Source organism: Abramis brama, assembly GCF_963993115.1.
Source record: "Abramis brama genome assembly, chromosome: 18".
In the NCBI taxonomy this organism is placed as follows: domain Eukaryota; kingdom Metazoa; phylum Chordata; class Actinopteri; order Cypriniformes; family Leuciscidae; genus Abramis; species Abramis brama.
This window is the reverse complement of record NC_139980.1, coordinates 28,889,919-28,902,159: the sequence shown is the minus strand read 5'-3', so window position 1 is coordinate 28,902,159 and position 12,241 is coordinate 28,889,919. Positions and strand designations below refer to the sequence as shown.

At 35.8% G+C, this 12,241-nt stretch overlaps 1 protein-coding gene across 1 annotated transcript in view; it reads left to right on the top strand.

Annotated features, from left to right (window-relative positions):
* slc35f1 (solute carrier family 35 member F1) overlaps positions 1–12,241 on the top strand; it is a 93,410-nt gene that overhangs the window by 74,402 nt on the left and 6,767 nt on the right. The window contains exons 6-7 of the mRNA XM_084090962.1: positions 3,105–3,157; positions 8,924–9,078. Of these exons, the coding sequence (XP_083947088.1) occupies positions 3,105–3,157; positions 8,924–9,078 (208 nt within the window). The remainder of the gene's footprint in view (positions 1–3,104; positions 3,158–8,923; positions 9,079–12,241) is intronic.

The following is a 12,241-nucleotide window of genomic DNA, read 5'->3' as shown; positions in this document are numbered from 1 at the left end:
ATTGTGAGATATAAAGTCCATTTCTAAGGATTTTATTTTTTTACCTCAGAATAGTTTATCTCACAATTCTGACTTTATAACACGCAATTGCGACTTTATATCATGCAATTCTGACTTTATATCTCCCAATTGCGTATTATAAAGTCAGAATTGCGAGATATTAACATGCAATTCTGAGAAAAAAAGTTCTCAATTGCAATTGCGAGTTTATATCTCATAATTCTGACTTTATAACACGCAATTACGACTTTATATCACGCAATTCTGACTTTATAACATGCAATTGCGACTTTATATCTGAGATAAAAAGTCAGAATTGTGAGATGTAAACTCGCAATTGTGAGAGAAAAAAAAGTCAGAATTGTGAGATTAAAAAGTCGCATTTTTCACTCTGTGGTGGAAACAAGCTTCCATAGTCTTTTGATATAGGAACTTGAACTCCTAATATTTTACTATAAGCAATTATGGAGATATAAACATAATCGAAGCACTTACAGGATTTTCATTCAGGATTTCACTCTTTCGTTTTGCCGCGTTCAGCTACAGTGCGTGTCTGCGGGAGCACCACAACAACAATCTGTGACGCTGTATAGGAACTCACTCGGCTAATGGCTGCCCTGATTGCTGCCTCGCGCTAGGAAATAAATTAATTACTGTTATAAATATAAAACGTCACTAAAGACCTATAATTTTCACAATCATTTTTAATGTTAAAATATATTTGTCGGGGACCCCCCAAAATCCAAAAATAAATTCTTATGGGGGGTCCCTAATGACTTATGGAGGGTCCGGGACCCCCCCAGACCCCCCTCATTTCGAACCCTGGCCATAATCAATGTAGCGTGTGCACAACGCGCATACACTTTGATTCTCTCATCTACACAGAAGCAGCAGTTTTCATTTTTGCAAATCATACATTATTACGATAGATAGATAGATAGATAGATAGATAGACAATTTATTATAAAAGCATACATCTAGCTTACACATTTACCCAAATTATCATACGCCTTTTTAACCGAAGTTAATTTGGGTGGGTTTCTCCATCCCCAACGTCCCTGACGAGAGCGTTGCTCTCCTTGGCTGTGAACCGCTCCTGGCGCGCGCCTGGCAAATCCGCCGTTACAATAGGAATCCGCTTTATAAAAAGCGCGTCTGCTCTTAAAGGGAATGCGAGATGACGCTCTGATTGGTTTATTTCACGTTACGCCCAAACCACACCTATGAATAATGAAGCTACTTCAGACCAACCCATTTTAGATTTGCGCCTGGCGCAAGAGTCATTTATCCCGCCGGGAAAATAGCAACAGCGCCAAGACCCGCCCACAAAGTTACTTGCGCTTTGCGCTTTGACACTTGCGTTTCAGATCGTTAAAATAGGGCCCATAGTACACTTAAACGCAGTGGTGTAGTCTAGTTTTTTGTAGTGAGTATACTGTAATATAAAAAAATATGAAATATGAAATATTAGGTGTTATCAACATGTCAATTTATTATAAGCAACACAAGACTTTAACAGCCATTTACAGCTGGGGAGACTGGACTGATTTTCTACTGTTTAGTGTTAATCACCATCTAACTCAGCCAGTTAAGAGCTACATTCAGCCTTAGATGTTATATGAATATGGTCCCTGAAGCACAGGTTTTATCAGTTGACAAAAAAAAAAAAAATGAAACATTATAGGCACAAATACAAATTTACTTTTAGAAATGGTGTTTTTGAAAAAAAAAAAGGTGTTATTGTTTTGGCAAGTTTAGGCTACTCTTTAAATTAAAACATGTATGAAAACTTGTGTGATATTCCCTTAAAATAATGTTTTAATAGATTTTATTATTATTATTATTATTTTAAAATTCATTTTTACTTCTTTTTAATTTCTTTGAGTTAGACCGAACTTTTATTTTGGTGGGTTGTAGACATTTGAGTTTCTGTGTGTTTTAATAAACTATTATTATTATTATTATTAGGCCTACTTGAAGTATACTCTACTGTGCAATAGTAATATATTTCTGTTATAATTTCTTCAAGTTATACCGAACTTTTATTTTGACAGGTTGTCGTAAAGACATTACAGTTTCTATGTGGTTGTATATGAAACGAATGAATGACTTTTATCAAATGAAATGGTGAAATTCTCGTGAAGTGACTCTCATAGCAGCTCTGCGATGAAGTGCACATGTAGTAGCTCATGTCTCAATACAGTGAAACGCTGAAAACACCACGAGCGTGATCACGCGTGCTTCAGTGTGTGTGTGTGTGTGTGTGTGTGTGTGTGTGTAGTGGAGCACACATTGAGCGCTCATTCATTCCCAGAGACGCGTAGAACAATTGCAGTCTCTTTTAACTTTAATATTCACAGACACTAGTCCATATCGAGATTTGATTCATTGTACAGCCCTACTTTTGATTTATTCATTCAAAAATAGCCAAATTCGGTGACGTTCTGCTTAGCAAGCTCCATTTGTGACTGGATTCCGCGATTCGGTGTCGCTTCGCAAACACAGACGGGGTGAATTTATGAATGAAAGTGAAAGTTCTGACACAAAACGAAGTTGTTACACATCCTCACGATTTTTTAAGTGGGAATCCTTGGCCTTTTCTAGTGGGTATACGGCGTATACCTGCGTATCACGTAGACTACACCACTGCTTAAACGTATACCTTTATATTCTAAAAGTGGGCCAATTTAGTCCCAAGCAGTATTGAAATAGTACACTTAGAAGTTTACTACAAGTACACATTGATATTACTATACTTAAAATATACTTGAACATTATGTAACTATACTTCATAAAATGAACTTGAAGTATACTTCTTTTTCGTAAGGGCTGTCATTGTGAGTAAGTCTGAAAAGCTCATACAGAACCAGGCGCGTGTCACTAGATTCCCTCGGACTGTTCAGGGGAGATTGACCGCTCTTTTCTCAGGCTGGGTGGATTTGTCACTCTGCCCGTTGTTGCTGAGTTCACCCACCTGCCAAAATGAAGCATGCTGTCGAGACTTCGGTGCTGTTTATCTTTTATTGATGGTTTCGTTTTTTGCCCCTAGCTCGGTTGTGCTTACCTGTGGCTGATAGGAATTGTGCTGTGTTTCTGTTTTTCAGGGCCATTATGGAGCACAAGGAACTTCTGAAAGTGCAGTGGGACTGGCAGATCGGTAAGCCTCTGATTTTGACGGTTTTCACACTTGGTTTGATTGCTTGAGCCCAAACCTGAGTTGAATTCAATCACCTTCTCCCTTCTCCCTGCTCTCTAGACACTGAAAACTGTTTTACTGCCAAGTCATTTATCAAATGAAATATCTAAAAATCTTTGAAACAAGATAATTTCACTAAATTAAAAATATTAAGATTTTTTTTTCAGACAATACATCTTTAATATCAATGCATTTCGTTGTATTGCTTTGGTGGATTCCTCCTTCAAAAATCATTCTAATATTATGATTTGCTGTTCAAGAAATTATTTATTTATTATTATTATCATTATCAATGTTGAAAACAGTTGTGCTGCTTAATATTTTTGTGGAAATTGTGATACTTTTTTCAGGATCCTTTGATGAATAGAAAGTTTAAAAGAACTGCATTTATAGAATTTTTTTGTAACAATTTAAATGTCTTTATTCTCTCTTCTTATCAATGTAATGCATACTTGCTGAATAATATTAATTTCTTACCGATCCCAAATTTTTGAGCGGTGGTAAATCAAAAAAATGCTTCAACAATTAAAAACTACGGAGCCCCCCTAGTCCCACTTTAGTAAGATAGTAACTCGTGGCCTCAAGGTAGTTTGTCTTGAGGCCACGAGTTACTATCTTGAGGCCACGAGATAGTATCTTGAGGCCACGAGTTACTAGCCACGAGTTACTATCTTGAGGCCACGAGTTACTAAGAGTTACTAGCCACGAGTTACTATCTTGAGGCCACGAGTTACTAGCCACGAGTTACTATCTTGAGGCCACGAGTTACTATCTTGAGGCCACGAGATAGTATCTTGAGGCCACGAGTTACTATCTTGAGGCCACGAGTTACTATCTTGAGGCCACGAGTTACTATCTTGAGGCCACGAGATAGTATCTTGAGGCCACGAGTTACTATCTTGAGGCCACGAGTTACTATCTTGAGGCCACGAGTTACTATCTTGAGGCCACGAGATACTAGCCACGAGTTACTATCTTGAGGCCACGAGTTACTATCTTGAGGCCACGAGATAGAGGCCACGAGTTACTATCTTGAGGCCACGAGATAGTATCTTGAGGCCACGAGTTACTATCTTGAGGCCACGAGTTACTAGCCACGAGTTACTATCTTGAGGCCACGAGTTACTATCTTGAGGCCACGAGATAGTATCTTGAGGCCACGAGTTACTATCTTGAGGCCACGAGTTACTATCTTGAGGCCACGAGATAGTATCTTGAGGCCACGAGTTACTATCTTGAGGCCACGAGTTACTATCTTGAGGCCACGAGTTACTATCTTGAGGCCACGAGATAGTATCTTGAGGCCACGAGATAGTTATAATTAATTTTTTTGACAAAGTGGGACTAGGGGGCTCCGTAAAAAAACCCTTAAGAAGTCGTTTTTGCTAAGTGCCTAAGTAATAGACTAAGAAAAGTGGAAATTAAAAATAAAAGCGCAATTTGGATATTTTAAGTTTTGTTTATAATGACTGTTAATTGAATTCTTTAATGTAATGCAATTAATTAGGAAAATGTAATAAATCAATGCAATTATTCATGCCTGCTGACCTGTAAAATAATTTGTTTCCTACATCGGAACAATTTTAGCTTTTTAATCGATTAAGTTGTGTGTTGTCTGACCATGTTTCTAACCTAAGAATTGAATTTACTTTCTCAACAAGTCAGCATTTTCAATTTATCTTGAGAATATTTTGTGACAGATATAACAAAATATGCATCATCAATAGCAGTGCATTTCCTGAAATTAGGCTGGATTGCTTTCATTGCAAGTATAAATCACAAAACTCTAATCACATAAACTCTTGTGTGCAACCAAGTTCAGAAAACGTCTTCCATGGCACTAAAGTCAAATGAACACTGGTCTAGCCAGAGCGCTTCGGGGTTAAAACGTCCTCAGAAGCAACAGCAGACAGCTGTGAACGTACGGGGATGGTTAAATATTGCTGTGCACGTGCTGTTGAGCTCAGGGAGAGATGCTGAGAGGCAACATCACCAGCAGATGTGACTTTCCATTTGACTTCCTCATGAACGATAACAGGCATATTTAAACTGTTGACAAAAGACAATTAGCAAAATGAATTGCTCATGCAGTCTGTGACATCTCTACCCCGTCTATAAATACACACGCCTGCTCATGTCTTCATGAAAGCACAAACATTTGTATTAAAGCAATACACCACTTGAGGAGGTGATTTTACTATGGTTAATATTAAATGCATCTGATTAGAAATAATTACAGATATCTTTTGGTTTGTAATCCCATTTAGATAAGACTTGGCAAAACTACCGTCCTCGAATTCAGTGTATTTTCAGGAAGTCACTTAAGTTGAATCCAGATTGATGCTCCTGTCGCGGCTTGAAGTGTTGAGGGGCCGTGCCAAAGGCAGCATTTGGGTTGGATCCCAGGAGGGTGCTGGCTTGTCACAGGGACATTAGCAAGTCTCGAGTCGCTTGAGGGGCCACGTCATTAACTGCCAGGGCTGTTGCAAGTTACACACTTTATGCCAGAAGAAGGAATGACTCCCGCCAAAACTGCGATGCCCTTGATAAATAACGAGGGCATGTTGATCATAATGCATTAGTTATGTTGCCACTGTCCTTGAAAGACTGTGAAAAATTCATATTAGTTTGTGGACCATTGCATATTATTAATATACGGTGACTTTAAAAGTATTTGGGTGCTTAAATATGTCTGAATGTCATTGAAACTGGTTTCTGCATGGAATAACAAATGTAAGAGGTAATGTCTCACAATTCAGATTTTTTTCTCGTAATTGCGAGGTACAGTAAATACTTACAGTAAATGAGAAAAAAATTGTCAGAATTGTGGGATAAAAACTTTTTTTTTTTTTTTTTACCCCTGAATTGTGAGAATTGTGCTCACATAATTTAAATTGTGACATAAAAGTAGCCATTTTATATCTTACAATTTTTACCTTTATAAACTTGTGAGAGAAGAAAAATTGTGGAAAAAGTCAGAATTGTGTGATTAAAAAGTCGCAATTAACCTTTAAAAAATTTTTTGGTTTCCATAGAATGTCATTGGATTAGATTACAAAAATTCAAACAGTAGCTTTTATTTTAAAGAAAAACAGTTTACATACAGTTTTTTTAAAGAAAAAGGCTTCACAGAAAAAGTTTTTAATTATAAAACTGTGATTCCGCTTCAAAAAATCCAGAAAATATATTTTGTGGCATCATTAGTTAGATTTGTCAGATCTGCTCTGAAATGTTTCTAAAATGTTGTCATCACCTCCAACTAATTATAGTTTTTTTTTTAACATTCAGGCTTACAGAGTAACATTAAATCCTTGCCTAAAGATAGATCTGAACTTCCCCCTGAATAGCAGGTGACAACTTATAATTCTCTGATGTGCTACATCGCCAAACAGTGTTAGCAAGGCATCTGAATAAGTTATGAAGCCTTCTGCTCAGCTCCGAAGCCTCATAGCCTGAGAACAAACTGCGTGTGAATAGCAGTGAGCCCCGAAATATATAGTGTGATATAATCCTGACATTGATTTGTCCTTGCTGAGTATGAGCTGATTATTTGATTTTACCTCAAGGGTTTCAGAGTTGATCCTGTCATTTTACTTTTATAGCTGTAATGTCACTAACAACAACAAAAAAATTATATATAGCCTATATATATATAATAAAAATCAGTTGTATCATGGTACTATTACATTCACTTTAGAGTAGCAGGTAAATTACAGTATACTGTTTTATATTTATAATTTTGATGCATTCATTTTTTATTTATCTCTGGTTCTGTTTTCTAAACTGAGATAGGCAGAATCTGAAACATAAAAAAATAAACAAAACAAAAAAGTGCACTTTACCTACAAAAGACGTGTTGGGATGCCAGACGGTAAGCAGATTTTGTTAGTATTGTCAGGTTTTTCATTTCAAAACAAATTATTATTATCCATCTCCATTTATGCTGGAATAAAAGTTGTGTCCTTTACAAATGTATTTAGAAATGAATGGCCTGAGAAAACACAAGTGAATAATTACTTTTTTTTTTTTGTGCCATCCAATTCCATTATGATTGTGCGGGATGAATTATGACCAGAATTTCACAGCTGCTGTCTCTCTGTCCTCTATGACATTAAAAGCTGATTGCTGGTAACAGAAGAATAGTGTGCTAAACTCCACACTGGCTTAATCTGTACCCTTATCACCTTTACAGCACAATATGAAGCTGTAATGTACTATAGTTGTACTGTAAAATAATAGAAGCTGTTTATATTTTCCATATAATGCATTATTAACCACAGTTATTATTTGCTTTGTGTTATAATGCATTATATTTTAAGAGCATAGCCATGTAAGCATTATAAATAAGAGATAATGTATTATAAACCAGATCAAGACCCAGATGCAATATAAATTACACGGCTACTTACCAAATTAAATAAGTTTTGTTTTGTGAGAAAGAGACTTCAGAGTGATATGAAAGACATGAACTAGCCTTTTAAACAATTTAGCAGTCATTTAGTTGCAGAATTCTATAATTGACCAATCAGAATCAAGTATCCCAGAGAACTTTATCATAATGTATCATAATTACCATCATAATTATTTATGAAGTGATCTAACAGTTTATATATATTATATATATTATACAACTTAACAACTTAAACGATTTCAAGTATTTAGTTGTTTATTTGTACATAATTTGGGCTTCCAGCTCATAAAACCCACAAAAACAGGATTTCAAAAAATTTGAATATTACATGAAATCACACAGTAATTACACAGTGATACCATGGTCATTGAACCAGGTTTTGGTTATTTTGGCAGTGTGGGCAGGTGGGCAATTATGGAAATAAATAAACTTTTCCATGATATTCAAATTTTTTGGAAAGGGTCTGTATATATATATATATATATATATATATATATATATATATATATATATATTTTATTTATTTATTTATATATATTTTTTTATATATACTTCAAGAAAGAAAAGGTATGTGTATTCAGGGCATGTGTCCTGCTCATCATCATCATCCTCCTCATCAGGCCATATCAGTTTGTAATCCTGATGCTGCTAAATGTAGGTCTGGTATATCTGCACTACTGCAAGCATAATTTCACCGGTCAATTAATCATGCGTGATTCCAAAATTCTTATTTTACTAAAATGAGTTACAAAAAACGTGCCAAAAGTGTAAGTGCGGAAAAATGGAAGACAGAGGAATACAGATCCTATTTATTTTGCGTAAGCTGCAGCTTCACAGTACATGAATTACACTTACGAATAACAGTAAAATCCTGCAAATCTTTTTTTTCTTACCCTTGAAAGGCGATTTACACCTTTACAAATCTTCTCTTGCGCATGCAAATTTTATTTACGCTTGCAATCTTAAGTACACTTTCACAAATCTTACCCTGCGCATGTGATTCTTTATGCCATCATATTACCTTCATACGTATGAATCTCTCCTCAATGACCATTGACTTAAAACATTTTTTTTATTGTATTGTTCAGATTTGTTCAGCATTGCAGGTTTGTCCTCTGCCACTTTAATTGCTCGAACTCTTAAAGCAGGATGGATTCTGATTGGCTGTAAATGTTTTTATCAGATGGAAAAGGTCATCGATTCCAACGATACTCTTCTTCTGTGCCGTTATCGTTACAGTTGTGATGTGGACTCTGCTATTCCTTTATATTTAGAATGATTTTTAGAACTGGCCTTAACTCTTTATGTCCTCTCAGGGCTGCTGTACATTGGATTCAGCGCGTGCATGTTTGGGCTGTACAGCTTCATGCCTGTGGTCATCAGAAGAACCAGCGCCACAGCGGTGAACCTCTCTCTGCTCACAGCCGACCTGTACAGCCTCTTCTGCGGCCTGTTCCTGTTCCAATACAAGGTTTACAATATGCTCTCTCTCTCTCTCTCTCTCTCTCTCTCACCTCCACCAGTATACATGTCATTACTTGCCCTTGGCTCGTCCATTTTTTTTTTCCTCATGAATGTTGAGCATAATTTCTCTGCTCTCCTTCTCAGAGAGAATTCTGCACATCATTTATTTTCCCCCCTGGATTCTACTTATAATATTAGTCGAGACTTCCTTCACCATTTAGTTTTGTATGACCGTTTTCCTGTGGCAGAATGAGCGAAGGCAGATATGTGTGTGTTGTCAGGTCTTAGATATGTAATTCGTTTAAAATAACAACATAAAATATTGAGTATGAAAATAAAGTGTCTATAGTGCACTGCAGTGGAGACTTTGGTTGTGGCAATGCTTACTTGCTAGTGTTGGGTTCAGTATAGTTGCACTGCTTCATGCTAAAATAATGGACACTTTGAAAAGCTGCATTCACAATAGATTCACAAAGATTGAGGACTTTTTCCTTTGCCTTTAGGGAAAGATCCAGACACAATGTGAGACTTCATCTCTAAACACCACCATTACAGCGAAAGCCATCAATGAACAAAGCCATTAGTCTTACTGTACAATGAGCATAGTGTTTTAAACTCCTTTTCCTTGTCTAGTAGTGATTACACTGTCTGGAGGACAAAAAGAGATTCTGCTTCTTTTGAATTGATTATTATAGAGAGCATCACACTGATTAGCTTTAATTGTTACGGTGCTATTAAAGTGAAGGGTTTCAAAGAGTTTTTGCAGCGATGCCATAAAGAACCATTTTTTGCTTCCCCAAAGAACCTTTTAGTAAACCGTTCTCAAAAGAATGGATGGTTTCTTCTTGGAACCATCAATGCAAATAAATAACCTTTTTAAGAGAGAAGTGTGTGTGTGAAAGGGATGTTTTGCTGGTGGATTTTTTCTTTTCCAAGTTGAATGTATTAGGACCATGTTTCTGAGCTTCTGAATTCATGAAATACAATTAGAGTGATGGTTATGAAACAAGCCTCCATCTCTGTGGCCAAAGGCAGAAAGCTCTGGGTTACTGCTTGTTGGGAATAGGTAGAAGTGGCTCAACGAAATTAGATTTGGTCTCAGTGGAGCGGTGTTTTTTTTAGTGACAACAAAAGCAGTGATCACATCTAAAGCATCTCTGGCTTTGTTTTTCGATGTCCTTGTGTGAAGAGGCTCAGCACAGCTGTCATCTCTGACAGAAATGATCATGGATTTCAGCTAATATTTGATAGACATGTTGTAATGCATTATTATATTATATTATAGAGTAAGTTTCTTTTCTTTTCAGCAGTTTACATATACTAGAAATGATGTATTTTTGAAGTTGCTCTTGTTTTGCTAATTTCAGCATTTTACATATACTAGATACAGGAAAATACAGTCAAATAATGTTTTTATTTTTATTTTTTTATTCTTCACATCTCATATTTTATCTTAATTGAAATTAAGATAATAACTTATTTGAAAACCAAATGGACAACTTTTTCACTCATAGTTTTTTAAATATGAATACATAAGCTGCAGCTTTGACAATAGTTTTATCAGATTTGAGAGCCTTTTTTTAGAGCCTATCTTTTTTTTTATTTAGCATTTAAGCGAGGCTGTCAATTATTTTAAATTTTTTGAAATCAAATTAATTACATGATATGCTGATTAATTCAATTTGTCATTAATCACAGACTGTATCAATATATGTTAAGAAAAGCTCCCAAATGAAGATATATATTTTTAAAAATTAGGTTGCTTTTAACTGCGTTTTGCTGGGTTTCCCGTTTCATTTGAGTCCGCTCTAGCGTTTATGTTTAACACATTATTTTTGATATAATTAATAATTAAGTTAATGAATGCATTAAATTGACAGTCGTAGTTTTTTATAGCGTCTTAACTATATGATTGCTCATGTCTGGTATGACATAAAAAGCATCAGTGTTCCAAAATTTTTCATACAGTATTGTTGTTCTCTCTGGTCATTGTGCTGTACACACATAACAAAAGGTTAGGGGTTACACCAGCGTGAGAGAAGCCGGCAGACATGAAGAGCTTTCTAATGAATTCCTGTCCAGCCCTGAACTGAATGCCAGAGCCATTTGTAATATGGTCATATGTAGCCAGAGCTCTCTCGGATTCTCTGCACGCTGTTGTTATTGTCGGTCTCTAGTCTGACTCTGCACCTGCAGTCTCATCTCAACCCTGTCCTTTATTTTTGTGTCTGGCTTTTTGCCTTCTGAAACCTGGATTCTGCTCACGAGGCAAACTCAAGGTCCTTGTGAGTGTTCTGCGGAGCCTAAAAGTCTGAGAAAGCATATCAGTAAATGAATATGAAAAGACATAAAAGATATGAGAAATATTTCAGATTCTGTCGAACTGTGTCTGTGTCATTACTGATAAGCAAATTTATGGCATTCATGTGACTCCTATTCACAGACACAGTCATTTGTTTTTGCTTCCACTAAAGCACAATATGTTCTTTAGATTATCTGAACTCACTGTTATTATAGTTAACTAAAACTAAAACCATAAAAATAACATTTTTGTTACTTGAAATGAAATAAACATTAAAAAAATGAAATTTTTTATTTCAGCTAATCTAATTTTCATGTAGTTTAACTTGATGTACTAAAATAACTAAAAATAAAAACTGAAATAAAAATGAATAAAACTATATGACTGTATTTTTAGTATTTATTTAGTATACATTTTTTAGTATAAATTTGATATATATATATACATATATAAATAAAGATAAAACATTTTATTCCAAAAAAAGGAAAAACTAGAATTTTTTTTACTAATGGTCTCAGACTTTTGGACCCCACTGTATATGAATCCATATCTGCAGCGGACAGATACTGGCGTGTGCCCACTCTTGGCTAAGACCATTTTGAACGTGCTTACATGTTTTTCACAGTGATTTGCCGCTTGTCAGACAGAAGTAGATGAGAGTGTGTTTGAAATTTGAATCGAGCTGATTCCCACAATAGCCTTTGATGTTCCGTTCAGCCGGACCAATTCAGAAGAAAAATGAGCCGTAAAGATTGAGTTCTTATCTCGACAGGTTGCTCAATTTGCTGAAATCTTGGTTGCTGGTAGATGTGTGACAGAGGCATGTTCCCACTGCAATTAGGCTTTCATTTTCACTTTGTGGCATGTT